The following is a 16,447-nucleotide window of genomic DNA, read 5'->3' on the forward strand; positions in this document are numbered from 1 at the left end:
CATTTTTTAGTACCTTTGAAAAATGACTGTCAATAACATTTTGGAGACTTGACTGTGTGTACATCAATAAGTGTGCGAGCAGACATGGATGGATCTGTGAGAGCACCACTCTCCTACATAGAGGAGAAACATCTTCAGAGGAAGCTGAGGGGTTGACAGTCAATGCATGAATAGAAACTGAGTGGATGACTGTGTGTGTAACATGATTATTGTTTAGATGAAGGAACACTGCTGTAGGTAAACTGAGATATAAATATGTGGCACCAGGTTAAGTCTTGAATGTAGTTCTCTCCCTGCATGTAGAAAGTGTCCATGGCTCTTTTTTTTCCTTTTTTAAATTACTTTTGCTCCTCCCCGCCCGGCTCCGTTAACCGCTGTAGCAGACCGGGCCGACTTGGAAACCAAATTTCTGGTTCCCGTTCCCAAAGTCGGACACAGCCACGTCAATGATGGGGAGCGTGTTGGACATCGGAGCGTCAAACTCCAACACAGTCCTCTCCTGCCCCGAGCGCGTCTGCAGGACAGAAACACAACAACGACATCGTCAGAGAACGTAAAGGTTGTGTAGCGCCACATGAACTGATAACGTTGCATGATGTAATATTGTAATAAATGTTCACCTTATCTGTAATAAGGCAGCATTTTGTAAAAAAAAAATTCTTCAATGCAATATGTAATACATTTTGTAATAAGTTGTTACATAAGGCACCAATTTTTCGCATTTTCTTCATAAAAAAAGTGGAACAGCCGCATTTTGTAATAATCTTTGGTGCATTATGTTACAACTTATGACAAAATGTGGCAAAGTTTATTACATACTGCGTTGTAGAATTTTATTACAAAATGTGGTTTATTACATCATGAGGTGAAGATTTATTACATTATTACATAATGCGGCCCTACGTGTGTGTGGAGGAGAATGCGTCTGCAGACCCGCAGGCTGCAGGTTGCGTCGTGTCCTGATTCATCTTTTTAATTCTGTGGTCTGACACAATGGCTGTGAATTGGGTGCTGAAGCGTATCTTTATAACCATATTGATTTTATGGACTGCACCTTGCTCTCTGCACTTTGTTGCACCAGCGTGTCTGTCCCTGTGTATTTTAATGTATTTGTATTGTATTTTGTGTATTTTAAATTGTGTATTTTAAATGTATTTTGGGTTGCAGTGACATTGGAGTTTCCCCCTGACAGATTAATAAAGTACCTACCAGCTGGATCAAGTGAAACAATGCAATGCAACAATGCAATCATGGATCTGCGAGTTGGACTTACCTACACATAAGGATGCATAAGTGCATTATTTATTTAATTGACTGTTTTGAATAACGACGGTTCTGTTTTTTTTTTTTTTTTTTTTTAGTTTTGTGCCTCTTGTCTCAGTCTGTCTGACTCCTGCACTGTGATCAAAGAGCAGGTGTGTACACAGACACACTGAGCTCACAGTGGTTGTGGTATGAGAGCGGTGTGTACTAGTAAATGACACGGTGCTAACAGCATCATTGACCGTATAATCAACCAGCTCCGTGGTGAGTTTAAGGTCACTGGCATGGTGATTGCCATTTGTATTTTGGGTGATTGACATTTGTATATGGGTGTAATAAAACTTAATAAAATTGAAACTTGTAACGCTAATTTAGTTGCAGTTTGTCACAAAAACATAAGAAGCCTAGATCTACGGGTTCGCAGAGACATCCTCTTGTGTGTGTGGTCGTGGTCGTGCAGTACTTTATGTCCGTGTCGCTCACCTGACACCCGTCGTACAGTGCAGTGATGTAATGCGAGTTCTCGTGCGTCATCTCTTCCCCGTCGCTGCCTCTGAAGCGCAGCGCGTGTTCGTGGCCGTAGGTGGCGGTGTGGAGCCAGGCGGCCGAGTTGAGGCAGTGGTAGGTGAAGGTCTGTTTGGCCGTGGCGCTCAGCAGCTTCAGGAAGTTCAACTGGACGACGTGGATGGGAACGCCGTCTGCCCCGGAGTAGGAAATCTGGAGAAGGACATACAGTATATGCACCAATGTAAAGGTGAAATATTGATTGATTGATTGGTATTTCAAACAAAAAGAGGACACCACTAACAACTTTTGTTTCCAAGAACAATCCCAGCAACAAATGCTGGAGGAACTGTGGTATGGTCGGCAACCATACTCATATTTTGGGACTGCCCGAAAATACAAATATTTTGGAAAAATGTCAAAGAAGAACTGGAAAAAAATTGGCAGTGGACCATGGACTCTTTGTTATTTTTATTAGATTAGATTACTAGATTATCACCTGTTTAGTGCAGAACAATGTTATATATTACATATTTTGTTGATGATTGCAAGAAAAATTATTGCTATCAATTGGATGAAGCCTGACCCTCCCAAGTAAAACACGTCTACATGATGGAATATATGACTGCCCAATTACAGCTAAGAGTACCTGTTTTTATGAGAAGGTGGACCCCAGTTACTGACTATCTCACCTAGGACTCTTGTACACCTATACTCTATTCATTTTTTTTCTTTTTCTTTTCTTTATTATCTAAAATATCCCTTTTTTGGAGTACAGAACTAGATACGATATGTGCTATACCCTTTACAGTGCTATGCGACAGATGAGACCCAATCTCAAGATGATTCTTTGTATTCTTTTGTGATGTTAATTGCCTGTTAATGTGCATTAAAGCCAATAAAGTTTTTTTTTTAAAAGAGAAAAAGAAAAGACATATAAAATAAAAAAATATGTGTTATAGTGTCCCAAAAAACAAGACCAATATTCAAATCAATAAACAACATACTGTATGCTTGAAAAGCTTTTCAGTTCCCATCCCTTATTCACTACTCCGTCATTCCATATTCAAAGTAAAACAAAATAAACCGAATGCATGAAAACAAAGTCACCAGATTTTCTCTTAGTTTTATAATCAGCTACTCTAAATACAGTCAACAGTAAACATTCAGTTCTCTATAAACTTATACCCAACTTCAGTGTCTCTATTTTGTCTCCACCTGGGGGATTTGCTACGTTTTTGCCAACTCTCTACTGCACAGCGTTAAACACAGTCATCATGTTTTTTCTTGTGTGTTCAAATTTACTTTTAACTTGTGTGCTCCTTGTGCTTCCCACCGAGCTACCGCTTAGCACTTAAATTAAGTTTGTCAGGCAGCGGAGCAACAAGGACAAGAACCCTCGCAGGCTTCCTTCCTTTGAACACTGCTGAGTTTGTTCATTAGGACGAGCCGAGCCGAACGCGCCACCGCCGAGTCGAGCGCCGTGTCTCTGCTGTGGTAGTACAAAGGGAACTCTAACCCTCGTGGCATCGACGCACCCCTTGTTGTTTATCAACGAAAATTAGCTGAAGCTCGTTAGTTAAAAAAAAATGGAAAAACACAACAGCTCCTGGTGTGCTCATCGTCTAATATGATCTGATTGCTGCCAAATGTCTAACGTCAATTTGTGACGATGTGATGTGATGGTTTTATCTTTTTCCGAGCAGCAGTTTTAGACACTCTGGGAAACAGCGTCTGCCAAATGCTGCTTTGAAAATGAAGAACCTCTTTAGATTTCCATCTGGCATTCAACCAAATATCACTCACGCTTTCAGCACTGTTTATACTTCTGATTAAACAATTTCACATTCACAAAGTCCTCCTCCGTGAAGTGGCTGTATAAAAAAAAAAACACCCGATAGCTACGCTGATAGGATGCAGAATTATCACACCTTACCTGTTTTCCTTTCCTGAATTTACTGTACCACGTGCCTTGCTTCTCCCCTTTCCAGGCAGCTAATTTTACCTGATGACAAACAGAACGACAACAAACAGTCTGTTTGGTGTTTGCAGAGTCAACATACAGAGGATGACGACTAGATACTGTTTAATCTCTCTCTAACTCGCGCAGCTTTTGGCAAAGGCTGCTGCGAGCTTTGTAAAGTTCATCAAATACTCATGAATGAATAAATTAATAACTACAATTGTGTGTGTGTGTGTGTGTGTGTTTGTCTTTGTCTTTCTGTGTGTTTATGCAAACTAACCGACTGGAACTTCTTGTCGGGGTGCAGACACGTCTCTCCCTCTGCGGTGAAGTTACAAAACACTTTGAAGGAGTCTCTATGGCAACCCTGGTTCGGATCTATCCAGTATTCACCTGTGGAGAGAAGGAGAGAAGGAGGAGGAGGGGGGGCAGAGGGGTCAAAAAAACTCAAGGCTAATTCCACAACAACACAACAACAAAAACACAAAAGAGTGACGGTTCCTGCAGAGACGGTTGAGAGTAAATGAGGAGAAGAAACAAACACACAGAGCTGAAGAAGAGAAAAACAGGGAGAGAGAATCAACCTGAATTCGAGGAAGAGGACAACAGACTGAAGCTTTATTTTAAACATACTGTACATTTGCAAGGCTAAGCTTAAAACAAATGTGTATTTCTGTTGCAGGTGTAAAACTATGGCATTCACAAAGCAAGGGACTAAAAAGTTGTACAAGTATATCTCAGTTAAAGAAAATGTTTAAAAAAGAAAAGATAAGCGCCTACGAAAAACGAAAAAAGAAAAGATAGATAGACGAGTGGTGTCCACTGCTATTTTGCTTGTTTGTTTTCTTGTTATTATTATGTGTTTCATCATCTTTAATTTTTTGAAATAGCGTATAATATTGGTGTTGATAGTAAGCCAATGCAATTATAACAATAGAGAGGGGCAGGTACTATAAGTTTTTCTTCATCCTGCTCCTTTTCATTCATGGTGATTATGTGTACGTCATGTAAATATGTGCAACCATGTGAAGTATGTAAACCATGAATGGAATAAATCAAAATTAAAATAAATTAAATGAAATATGAAAACAAGCAGCTGTGATAAACTTTGTGGATAAAAACTCAAACTGGTGCTGTACCGTTGGGGAGCTCCGGGTGGAGGAGCCACAGCTCCTTGCAGGTGCGGGCGGGGCTGTGGAACGTCCCCAGTGGGTTACGCAGACCCTCCACGTCCACTTTCATGGAGGACAGAGATGCAAACACCTCCTCCATGCCTTGGCCCTCCTTGTCCTTCATCCAACCGTTGGGCTGCGCCTGGTCCCGCTGCATCCACTCCTCCTCCTCTCCTCCTCCGTTGACAGCCTCCTCCTCCTCCTCTGCCGCTGCTTCGTGGAGAGCCGCGCCATCTACAGATTCGTGGGTCCTCCTTCTCCGTCCTCGCCCTGGCAGAGGGACAACTCCGGCCGCTGGCTGTCCCTGAGAGGAGAGGAGAGGAGAGGAGAGGAGAGGAGAGGAAAAGAGAGGAGAGGTGAGGAGAGGAAAAGAGAGGAGAGGTGAGGAGAGGAGAGGAGAGGAGAGGAGAGGAGAGGAGAGGAGAGGAGAGGAGAGGAGAGGAGAGGAGAGGAGAGGAGAGGAGAGGAGAGGAAAAGAGAGGAGAGGAGAGGAGAGGAGAGGAGAGGAGAGGAGAGGAGAGGAGAGGAGAGGAGAGGAGAGGAGAGGAAAAGAGAGGAGAGGAAACAAGAGAGGAGAGAGAAGGAATGGAGAGGAGAGGAAACGAAAGGAGATGAGAGGAGAGGAAACAAGAGGAGAGGAGATGAGAGAGAGGAGGAGAGAAGTGGAGAGGAGAGGAGAGGAGAGGAGAGGAGAGGAGAGGAGAGGAGAGGAGAGGAGAGGAGAGGAGAGGAGAGGAGAGGAGAGGAGAGGAGAGGAGAAGAAACAAGAGGAGAGGAGAGGAGAAGAAACAAGAGGAGAGGACAGGAAAGGAAACGGAAGGAAACGGGAGGAGAAGGGAGGAGAGGAGGTGTCAGACTGATAAATGTGAATAAATGAGTCTTGTTGAGGTGGTGGTTTTACTCACTGGTGGTCCTGGAGGTCCTGCAGGCCCGGTGTCTCCTCTGGGGCCGATCGGACCCTAAATATAAACACACAGAGCAACGTGATCAGTTTTGAGTCGTGATGTAATGAAATAATAATAATAAAAAACATAATCTAATAAAACAACGAGTGTCATATTCACCAGGTTTCCTTTGGAGCCCTTCAGACCAATCGCACCCTGAGAGAGAGACACAGAGGTGGGGTCAATGACACTTCAACAACAATATTACATGTTTATGTGTTGTCAGTATAATCCTGTGTACTCACAGACAGGCCAGAGGGGCCGGGGGGACCGTGGGGACCTGCTGGGCCGACTGGGCCCTGATAGAAAACACAAAGAGAAACAAATTTGTGACTATTAGATATTACTTTCTATCGTGTCTATCGTTGACAAAATCTACTGTATGAAAAGACCAAAACAATCTGTAAACTGTCTCTCAAAACTTTCCGACTTCTCTACCTCGACTATTACACTCAGTCTCAAGATCCAAGGAAACACTTAATAGGAAAGTGTTCTTTTTGATCTTTGCATTGGGATCTGAGGAACATTGGAGAGATAGATAATATCGGCAGCCTCATCTTTTAAACATGGATTAACCTGCGAGCAGCGGCTGGGATAACATTGTGAAATGTTATAGTAAGATTTCATTGATCAAAGAAATTGTATTTCATGTTTGTGCCGTGGTATAAAGGGAACTCAATTTCACGTACAGCGGCAGGAACAGAAAGGGCGGAGCTCTAATAAAGGCATGAAATTAAACTGTCATGAACCAGCTAACATGAAAGGACCATCTATATATATATATATATATATCGCCTGGTTGGTACTGCTTTTGTGTGTATGTGTGTGTGCGTTTACCGTACCTCATCTCCTTTCGGGCCTGATAATCCCTGGTTTCCTGGCAGTCCCCTGTCGCCCTTCTCTCCGATGTCTCCTGGAGGTCCGATCAGACCGATGAGTCCACCGTGACCCTGCACAGACGTCACTGATGAGATCATCACGGCCACAGTCACAGTAAAGAAGGCAGAGCAGATATTTATGCGTACACACACACCTTGTCTCCCTTCTTGCCGGGGTCTCCCTTAAACCCTGGTAATCCTGGTGGTCCCTGAGAAGAAGATGAAGTTATAACGAGGTCAAAAACATGCACAACAATGCACATAAAAACAAACATTCATCGTCTACTCTGTCAGAGATATAACATCATCACCCACCTATTTTTATTGTTATGGCAAAGGAAATGAGCAGAGCAATTTTGTCATAATTTCAATAAGAAAACAAACAACAATAAAATCTTCATCTCTTCTCTTTAATAGTTCTATATATTTGGAAACAGACTCAATATTGTGAGCTACATAGGCATGTACCACCATGAATGAATGATGGTTTCTGTATGCGCTTTGGGTATCGGGTATCAGTAGTAAAGTGCTATATAAATGTAAACCATTATGAACAACGACATGCACCCACTTCATGCTGTGGAGGTGTTTCGGCAGAGCAGCTTCAGTGTCAGGCTGATTCCACCCAGATCTAAGACAGAACGCTACAGGAAGTCTTTCCTCCCTGCCGCCATAAAACTCTTCAATGTGCAATAGCTCAGCCTAACGTGTAATACTCCAGCACTCCAGCACTTTACTTTCCTTTTAAAACAGAACTTGTTGTTTCAAATTATAATTAACTAGTTTTAGTCTTTTACCTCTGATGTATTTATTTATATGTATTTATATGTATTGCATTGGCATTTCTACTTGTAGGTTTATTAGGTTATTGGGAGTTATAGCTTAGCTTAATTTTATACTCAAGTCTGCAATTCTCTAGATAGAGCTGTTATCTTTCTTATTTTTTATTATTGATGCAATGGATGACATGTGAATACTGCTGCTGTAACTACCAACATTTCCTGTGAAGGATTATTAAACCAACACTAAGGAACTTTTCAACCTTCATATTATATTTTCATAACTTTTGTGATGGTACATCGACTTACAACAGGTTGAATGACACCTCTGTCATGGCCTGAGGGGGTCTGTATCACCTTCACTGGCTCTAAGCAGCTTTGAGGAGCGTGGTAGGAACCCGGCTCTCACTTGAGTTTCACTTTCACTTTCACGAGTCACGACGAGGAGGGAGCAGGCAATGCTGCACCTTTCCGTCGGATTACACAATATTGTGTATGTGTGTTTACTGTGAAATGATCCGCTGGTAACAGAAACTTAGTTTGGACATCTTCAGTTAATTTCCATGCACTGGGAGATCAGGATGTTTACGGCGCTACACGCTGGTGCTCATGGGAAATGGAGTCTTCCTTCAGGCAAAACACTACCGCATTGGGCCACTGGCACCGCCAAACTCAACCAAAATTGAAAGTTCTTAAGTACTGCTTTAAAGTATCTAACTAACTAACTAACTAACTAACTAACTAACTAACTAACTTATTAAACACCACTCACTTTCTAAATGTACTGTAACTGTTCCCTGTAACTGCGTTTGTGCTAAGCTAAGTTAACTGGATACTGTAGCTGACATCAGTGCTCTTCTACGTCTTGCCAAAAAAAAAAAAAAAAAACTGATTTTCTCCATTGTGTAATGAAAAACCTTTGAAATTTTTATGTCTGACAATGTCATCTCACCATGGGGCCTGGTGGTCCCGTCTGTCCAGGTGGTCCATTTAAACCCTGCTCACCCTGAGATGAAGACACACACAGACAGAAATTATTTAGTATTAACCTCCGTCTTCTTCTGTGCTTCTCTGATTCATTCTGTTGCTTTCATTATTACGCCAACGTACTGCAGGGCCTGGGATTCCTCTTAGACCCTGGGGGCCGAATTTGCCAGAATGCCCCTGGGCGCCAACAGGCCCCGTTTTCCCGATGGGACCCTCGAAACCGGGAGCCCCCTGGAACGAAGAGAGAGCAGGATGACCTTCAGACACTGTTATGACTCAGAAGTTATGACTCAAAGAGCTGTTTCCTGACGCTCACCTTCACTCCTTTCAGGCCCGCCTTCCCTTCCTTCCCTGGTTTACCCAAGTGGCCCTGAAGAACAACATTGTAAAACATTTTAACCTGAATCTGTCATAGAAATACACACAAATACACACACAAACACTGTGGAAATGCATTAAGAAAAATAGTCCCGACCTCAAACAACCAGGAGAAGAGGGTTTCACTTTTTTACTTAATCTCACAGGAAACAGAAACCAGTGCATCAGAGTGGTTTACAGAAATGAACAAACACAACAAAACACACACCCGTCGCCCTGGAGGTCCAGATGGTCCAGGTTCCCCTGTTGCTCCCGGTGGTCCCTAAGGAATTTAAGGAAGTAGGTTACATCATATATTTGATATAAATAAGGAATAATTCATTAGTAATTGGAAATATTTATAGTGTATGATGTTAGAGGAGAGGATCTCACAGCATTTCCAGGATCTCCTGCGTCTCCTTTAGTCCCGGCCAAACCATCCACACCCTGAGGAGAGACAAAAAAAAAGGTGGGCAGAGGAAAACTACACACATTTTTCATTTTTTTCAATTAACCTTTATTTTAACAGGGAGGTCCATTGAGAGCAAACTCTCTTTTTCAAGGACGCTCCTGCAATTGAACACAGTTCGAAATACAGATCACAATACGTCAATGCAATACATGAGTACAGGAATATAAAGTGCAAAATATAACAGAGAACCAGACGAAGAATAACAAGAACAAGGCTGAATATTCGGGACCGCAACACTAAGTAGAGCTTTGAAAGCCTCTATTTAAATGAGTTTGTTAAGTTTCAGTGAGTCCAGTGGTTTATTCCAGCGGTGTGGTGCATAGAAGGTGAATATTCAGACTGATATGGGACTGTGAGCGTGTATGGAGACCGCCGGTAAAGTTGAGATTTAAAAGCGAGGTTGAATACGATGGAAGCTTCCCAAGTAGGGCCTTATGGATAAATAAAAAACACATCCTCGAACAGAAAATACAGTTTAGAGTGTTTTAAAGGTAAAATGAGTCGAGATGGAGATTTTCTTGATTGATCTGTGTAGAAAACAACAGCAACCAGGCCATTATGTAGCATCATGTAAGTTGAGATGTACAGCTCCACGACAAGATACTCACAAAACAAGACATCTCATTTTTTAAAGGTTAATTCAAAATATAACAAACTAAAACAAAATCAGGAGACGTTGTAACTAAAAACTTCCAAATACTGACTTATTATCTGTTCAAGTGCAAGTTAAAACGAAAAATTTAATTTCTACTTCACCCAAACTTTGCACAAAACTTTGCCTTTTCTCCAAACTAAGTTGAATATATATATATAGAAGTTCTATGTGCACATCTTTGATATACATTCATTTTGAAGTCTGGCTTTTTGCTCATTTTCTCAAACCAGGGTTTCCTATAAATCCTTATGGATTTTATATTACACACCAAGTATGACATTCCTGAGATGAAGGGAAATCCCAGTTAAGGATCTTTTTGATCAGCCTTTGCTCTGGCAATTGGACACGGCAGTTCAATAACTACCAAAAGACTTTTAATTAGAAGACAAGGATTAGGAAGGGGAAAAAGGAGGATGAATAAAAAGAGAGGGCACTCACATTGGGTCCGGCTTCTCCCTGCTGTCCAAGGTCCCCAGTGAGGCCTGGGGGACCCTGAGGGAGCAAGAAGACTGGAGTTACTAATAGTGTGCGACAGAACAGGCTATAAAAGTAGTGAATCATGTACCACTCTACAAAGGCAGAGAAAACGAACTGCAGAAGAAGTAGAGCAGGAACAAACAGACATAAAGTTTGTTTCTTCATCTATTTTCTGAGGCTGACTATTTTCTAAATTGGATAATCTTCATTGAAGAAAAAAAGATGAAGAGGAAATCTGCTCAGAAAATATGTTCTTTCACCTCTCATGTCCATTTTACTACTTTATTTGAGAGTTTTTTTTTCTATTTTGATTATTTTCTGCATACAGTGATTCAGCATTTCTCTATTTCCTAAGTGTCTGTCTGATTGTCCACTATTAACATTTATTGTGTAGTCAAATCAATATAAAAAGTTATGTACAATTGAACTGGTAGCACTTAAGACCAGACATCAGTTCAGCAAAATACATATTTTTCATTCATGCTGGTAAAGAGCTTAGTGGGAAAAACCACTAGTACATTTAGATTTAAAGAAGCTGTAGCCATGAAACCCACTATCTTCCACTTGTTACAGCTATGTTGCTTTGTCTTTATCTGACTGCAGTGCAGCTGGGTGTTCACTCGGAGGCATTTGAGTTATTCTACCACAGACTGTACAAAAGTTAAGTGCTTTGTGTTGCATTGTATTGCATCGGCGATAACAGCATAGTAATGAAGACTGTTATTGCTTTTGATATCGTGTGTGTTTCTCACAGCGTTGCCCTTGGCTCCGTCCTCTCCTGGGGTCCCTCTCGCTCCCGGAGGACCAGCTGCCCCCGAAGCTCCCGTATCTCCCTTCTCCCCCTGCTCTCCTTTTAGTCCCTGAGGTAATAACGGAGCATCAGTGTGAGTCATAACGAAGCCGTGGGTAGACAATGATAGAACTGGTGATTGAGGGTAGAACAGTTAAAAGGGCTCTTTGATTTAAAAAGAAGAAAGAAATCAAACAAACTCACAGCTCTTCCGGCCAAACCAACCGGCCCAGGGTCACCTGCCTCACCGTCCTCCCCCTAATATAGAAATAAATGGAGTTTATTTAATGCAGAAAGATGAATTATTTGAACATTGTAATGTGCAGTCTTTATTTTTTTACCTTCTCTCCAACAACACCTGGCTGTCCGATCATTCCTATCCGCCCACTCGGACCCTGCACAGCAAACACATCATAATGTTTCTCTAAAAGTCAAAACAAGTGCTTTTACTGAGTGAGGATGCATCTGTCAGACTTACCTGTCCCCCAACAGGTCCTTGAGGTCCAGAGGGCCCTAGTTGTCCAGGTGGACCCTAAAAACAGGTATGTGAAGAGGGAGAGAAATAACAGTGAGTCATTGCAGGCAGAGTGAGATACCTGCTGCTGCACAGAGGCAGTTTTAGTGCTTTGGCAGGTGTTCACACGTCTCTCTGTGTGAGGACAGCAACACAACTGAGCAAGAAGCAGCCGTGAAACTTTACAGGCGTTCAAAGACGGTGAGCACTCGGTCCATCAACATGTTGACGAGTGATTCTCTAACTAATGTGTCTGTGTGCAAATGAAGGAAAATCTTATAAACAGCGGCATCATGCAAAAGTTTGGGCACACAATGTCAAAATTTCTGTTAATGTGAACAGTTCAGCAAGTGGAAGATGAAATGATCTCCAAAAGGCATACAGTTAAACATGAAACATTCTTTTGCAATATTTTAAGCAATATCAGTGTATTATTTTTGTTTTCTACAGTTTAAGAGTGAAAAATGGAAACAAAGCTGCAGCCTGCTAAATAATGGGAAACCCAGGAGACTTGAGCTCTCAGATAACTTTGACCAAGGTTTCAGACAAGATATTTACTATTTAGACCAGGGGTGTCAAACTCGTTTTAGTTCAGGGGCCACAAACAGCACAATTGGATCTCAAGTGGGCCGGACCAGTAAAATAATAGCATGATAAGCTATAAATAAAAAGAAGAACTTTTCCCTTTGTATTATATGATGTTTACAGTTAATGAACTATTCTTTTACAAAACATATTATGAACAATCTTTTTATTTTTTTATTTAACATTTATTTAACCAGGCGGAATCAATTAAGAAGTTCTTATTTACAATGATGGCCTGACAAGAGGCATAAGCTTCTTGAAATTTCTTGATAAAAATGCATGTGCAATTTCAACAATAATATGCCTCTTTTGCCTTCTATGTAATTTTCACACTTGGCAAATTCATTCTGGGGGCCAGATTGGATCCCCTGCCGGGCCAGTTTTGGCCCGCGGGCCACATGTTTGACACCCCTGATTTAGACACTGATAGTTTCCAAAGGGGGGGGCTACTAGGTAGGTACTAACTATGCAGGGTGCTCAAACCTTTGCTCCAGGCCCTTTTCCTTTTCTGTCATTTTCAAAATGTTAAAAATGAAAAAAAATATATATATATATTGTTTGAAATGTAAATGGAATGTGTCATCTGTAACTGTATGCCTTTTGGAGATCATTTCATCTTCCACTTGCTTAACTGTTCACAGAAATGTTGACCAGGGGTGGCCAAACTTTTGCATGCCATTATATTGTATATATATAAAAGGTAGATTTTTACATTTACAGTTTTCTACAAACTCACCATTAGTCCCACGTGTCCACTCTCACCCTTCTCTCCTGGCAGTCCCGGCATACCCTTGGAAAACACACACAGGATTAAAGGATTAGCGTGGCGCTCCAAGGTCACTCCATCGTTTTCAGAGAGACATCACTTCAATGCTCCGCGGCCCGACTTGTGAACAAATCTCTCACCTGTAATCCTATTGGTCCTCTAGAGCCCTTAAAGCCGCGGAGTCCCTCGTCTCCTTTGGGACCGTACATGCCCTGCTGGCCCCGGGGACCTGGATCTCCATCCGCACCCTACGACACAGCGGAGGAGAAGGATAAAGACAATGTTTTTTTTTTGTAGCTTTGACGTGGTTAAAGGTTAAATGAAGCAGTGGTCAAAGACATAAGAGATGTGGAGACATAAAGCAAAAATAATTGGTTTGATCGTGAATAAACGTAATTCTGTGGTTTATCAGAAAAGCCTTTTGAACTACACTGAAGTCTGGAGTCACAGCTAAAACAACACAGTGATCAGACTCACAGCTGTCACCTATAAGTGGACCAGATGTGGGTCCAGAGCCGATCTGTGTCATACATTCTTCCTGTAGGAAATAGCTGCATTGTGGCTGCGCTGCATTTTCAAGAAACTATTTCATCCATGTTTCTCCATCGAGGTCACTCACTGTCGGCTTGAATGTCTCCCACACAATCAATACAACACTTGAGTTTAATGCCTTTGCCTCTGTAGTTGCTCTACTTATAATATTGCTTTTTAAGTTTCTTTATGTCCTATCTGATCTTTTAAATGTCATGCAAATGTAACACAATGTTTCCTTAATTGGGGTCAGGGATTAGAGAAACCTGATTTCTTCATGTTTGTGTTGCTTTCATTCAGCTTAAAGTACACGTGTGCAACGCAGACACTTCAGGCAGAGAACTTATTGCTATGACAACAGAGGATGAAAAGAAGCAATAACCGCACATAGTGATACTTTCTCGCATTTAAAACTGTTCCACACAAAATGCGGCTGAAAAACTGTAACAGAACACAAAGCAGCCTCTGGTGGGTTAAATAGGTCAGTTTCTGCCTCTGAACATTTGACATTTTAAATTCAGACTCAAAGGAAGGAGCGAGCCTCTATCACGGAAACTGCAAAAAATAAGGAAAGGCATTGTTACAGAATTAGGTATTGAACGCTGAGCAGTAACTACAGTAACCGGGTTACTACGCTGCATGAAACCGTGTCCTCAACTAACCTGTGTACGTTGGTCTTTCTGAGTGTCCGAAAACAATTCAGTCTTTTAATATAAATAACATGACAGACTCAATTGGCCCTCATTGAATACGAGAAGACACATGCACTGGTTATAGCTGATATATAAATGCATTTACTTTAATTACCCATCCTTTCTAGTTGCAGTATCTTACACCATATACATCAAGTTATCATATCAGACTTTCTTCTCAGCTCTATTTTTCTGTTTCTAATGTCAATAAATCATTTGGTAGAAGATCTTTTATGTTTAAAGCACCAGTAGACTGGAATAACCTTCCTGCTCATATCAGATCCAGTTCCTCTTTTGGTATCTTCAAGCTCTGTCTTCTCATGTCACGCATGTTCTTTTTGATTTGGTGAATTGATAGTAATCATGATATATCGTTATCCCATGTTGGCCATTGTGGCCTTCTTACAGTTGTATTGTTCCAATGTTGTTTTGTTAACTGTGGTTTGTCCTTTTTTCTTTTCGTTTATTTGTTTGTTTTATTGTTGTGGACTGTTTTTTTTCTTTAGTTTATTCATTTATTTTTTTTGTATTGTTGAGAACATGTTTGTACGATGAGTTCATGTTTGTCTATATGTTTGGACCCCCTCGAAAACGAGATGATTCATCTCAATAGGGTTTATCCAAAAGAAGAAATTTCAGTCACATTTTAACTTTCACTGTCACCGTCTGTGCTGTGGTGTCATTTCAGATATTTAAATGTCCTGGAGGAGATCTGTTTCTGGAGCATTGTTTTTTTGTTTTTTTTACTGTTATTGCTTGAAATCCTCTTCACACCCTGATTGCAACCAATTAATCAAGCGCTTTTTCATAAAAATAAAAAAAAAAGTCAGTCACCAGTGGAACGGACAGTCCTGTAAAAGCAGTCATTGTGAACGCCACGAACAAATTCACTGGATCGTGATGCGTCTTAATCGCATGTGAGTCTTCAACAATTTACAATACGGAAAATGTCAGAGCCAGAGCTTATGCTAGCTTTGCTAAATTCAACGAGAAGTTACAGCAACGTTATGGCAGGAAAACGAACAAGCGTTGCGCGTTCCTCTGCTCTGGAGGCTTCGGAGAGAAGTGAATTGTATTTTCAAAATGTAGCCTTCTTTAGCCTTACTCTACTTTTAACTTTTAAGACTTTTCACTTGGATTTGTTTGTTCTCCTCGTCTCTCCTCCAGGTTCTTTGACTTCCTCCCACAGTCCAAAGACATGCAGGTTAGGTTAACTGGTGACCCACAGGTACAGATGGGAGTGTGAATAGTTGTTTATCTCTGACAACAGGTGACACAGCCAGAACAGGGGCTGGTGAACCCTGAACGGTTAAAATCACAGTTTTTAATGTCTGATTTCCTATCTTTTATTTCACTTTGATGTACTGAGGTTGGCTCTTCAGCTCTTACTGTGTTGAGGAGGAAAAGGTAACCACAGAAACTGGAGTGTTCAATAAAACCATCGGCTGAACATAATGACACCTGGACACTGAAGCATCATCATCATCATCATCCGCCTGGGGTTCGCTACACCCCCGGGCTCTATCGAACAATGAGTGGCAGAGCTACTGGACGGATGAGGACACTGAGAAGACAAAGAGAGCAGAAGACTCACAGGGAGTCCAGGCTGACCGATGGGCCCCTGAGTGCCGGTTGGACCTGAAGGACCCTGTGGGGAGAGAGAGAGAGAGATTCAGACCAGATAAGAGCTACTCTGATCACTGAGTACAATTCACACTCATGTATTTCTGTAAACTCACTGATTCTCCTTTGTCTCCTTTGCTGCCTTTCTGTCCGGGGCCTCCCTGCTCTCCCTGTGGAGGCACACACACGCAGAGGACACACTCTTAATTATCGAAGCAGAAACGCGCATACTTTCTTTTGCCTATCAGACTCTCAGAGACACACGAAAAATTTACCTTATCCCCGTCGTCTCCCGGAGGCCCTGCAGGACCCGTGGCCCCGAGCATCCCGACAGGTCCCTGCTCTCCATCCTGACCTGCTGGTCCAATAGGACCTTTCTCTCCCTGAGACACAACACACACACACATTTGACACATGGTATTCTGCACAAACAATAAACACAAAATGCTCGTAAACAAAACTGATGAGGGATAACTTTGATGTGGCATTTCTTTT

At 41.7% G+C, this 16,447-nt stretch overlaps 2 protein-coding genes across 2 annotated transcripts in view; both read right to left on the reverse strand.

Moving 5' to 3' along the window:
• Window positions 1–367: 367 nt before the first annotated feature.
• LOC310986069 (collagen alpha-1(XI) chain-like) lies at window positions 368–5,059 on the reverse strand (the record flags this gene model as incomplete). The annotated part of the gene is made up of 5 exons (XM_083971821.1): window positions 368–514; window positions 1,747–1,980; window positions 3,704–3,772; window positions 4,011–4,123; window positions 4,870–5,059. 5 exons carry the CDS (start codon window positions 5,057–5,059, stop codon window positions 368–370), a joined length of 753 nt encoding a protein of 250 aa, XP_083827947.1.
• Window positions 5,060–5,136: 77 nt separating this feature from the next.
• The window catches only part of LOC310986143 (uncharacterized protein), a gene marked incomplete at both ends in the record, with an annotated part of 30,119 nt that continues 18,808 nt past the window's right edge, over window positions 5,137–16,447 (reverse strand). Inside the window, 20 exons of the mRNA XM_083971931.1 lie at window positions 5,137–5,206; window positions 5,808–5,861; window positions 5,993–6,002; window positions 6,088–6,145; window positions 6,689–6,796; window positions 6,880–6,933; window positions 8,456–8,509; window positions 8,614–8,721; window positions 8,807–8,860; window positions 9,241–9,294; window positions 10,413–10,466; window positions 11,204–11,311; window positions 11,446–11,499; window positions 11,583–11,636; window positions 11,720–11,773; window positions 13,077–13,130; window positions 13,247–13,354; window positions 15,924–15,977; window positions 16,069–16,122; window positions 16,228–16,335. Coding sequence (XP_083828057.1) covers window positions 5,137–5,206; window positions 5,808–5,861; window positions 5,993–6,002; window positions 6,088–6,145; window positions 6,689–6,796; window positions 6,880–6,933; window positions 8,456–8,509; window positions 8,614–8,721; window positions 8,807–8,860; window positions 9,241–9,294; window positions 10,413–10,466; window positions 11,204–11,311; window positions 11,446–11,499; window positions 11,583–11,636; window positions 11,720–11,773; window positions 13,077–13,130; window positions 13,247–13,354; window positions 15,924–15,977; window positions 16,069–16,122; window positions 16,228–16,335 — 1,326 coding nt within the window. The remainder of the gene's footprint in view (window positions 5,207–5,807; window positions 5,862–5,992; window positions 6,003–6,087; window positions 6,146–6,688; window positions 6,797–6,879; window positions 6,934–8,455; window positions 8,510–8,613; window positions 8,722–8,806; window positions 8,861–9,240; window positions 9,295–10,412; window positions 10,467–11,203; window positions 11,312–11,445; window positions 11,500–11,582; window positions 11,637–11,719; window positions 11,774–13,076; window positions 13,131–13,246; window positions 13,355–15,923; window positions 15,978–16,068; window positions 16,123–16,227; window positions 16,336–16,447) is intronic.

The sequence above is a fragment of the Trachurus trachurus genome, assembly GCF_905171665.1.
Source record: "Trachurus trachurus genome assembly, chromosome: 1".
NCBI classification, from domain to species: Eukaryota; Metazoa; Chordata; class Actinopteri; order Carangiformes; family Carangidae; genus Trachurus; species Trachurus trachurus.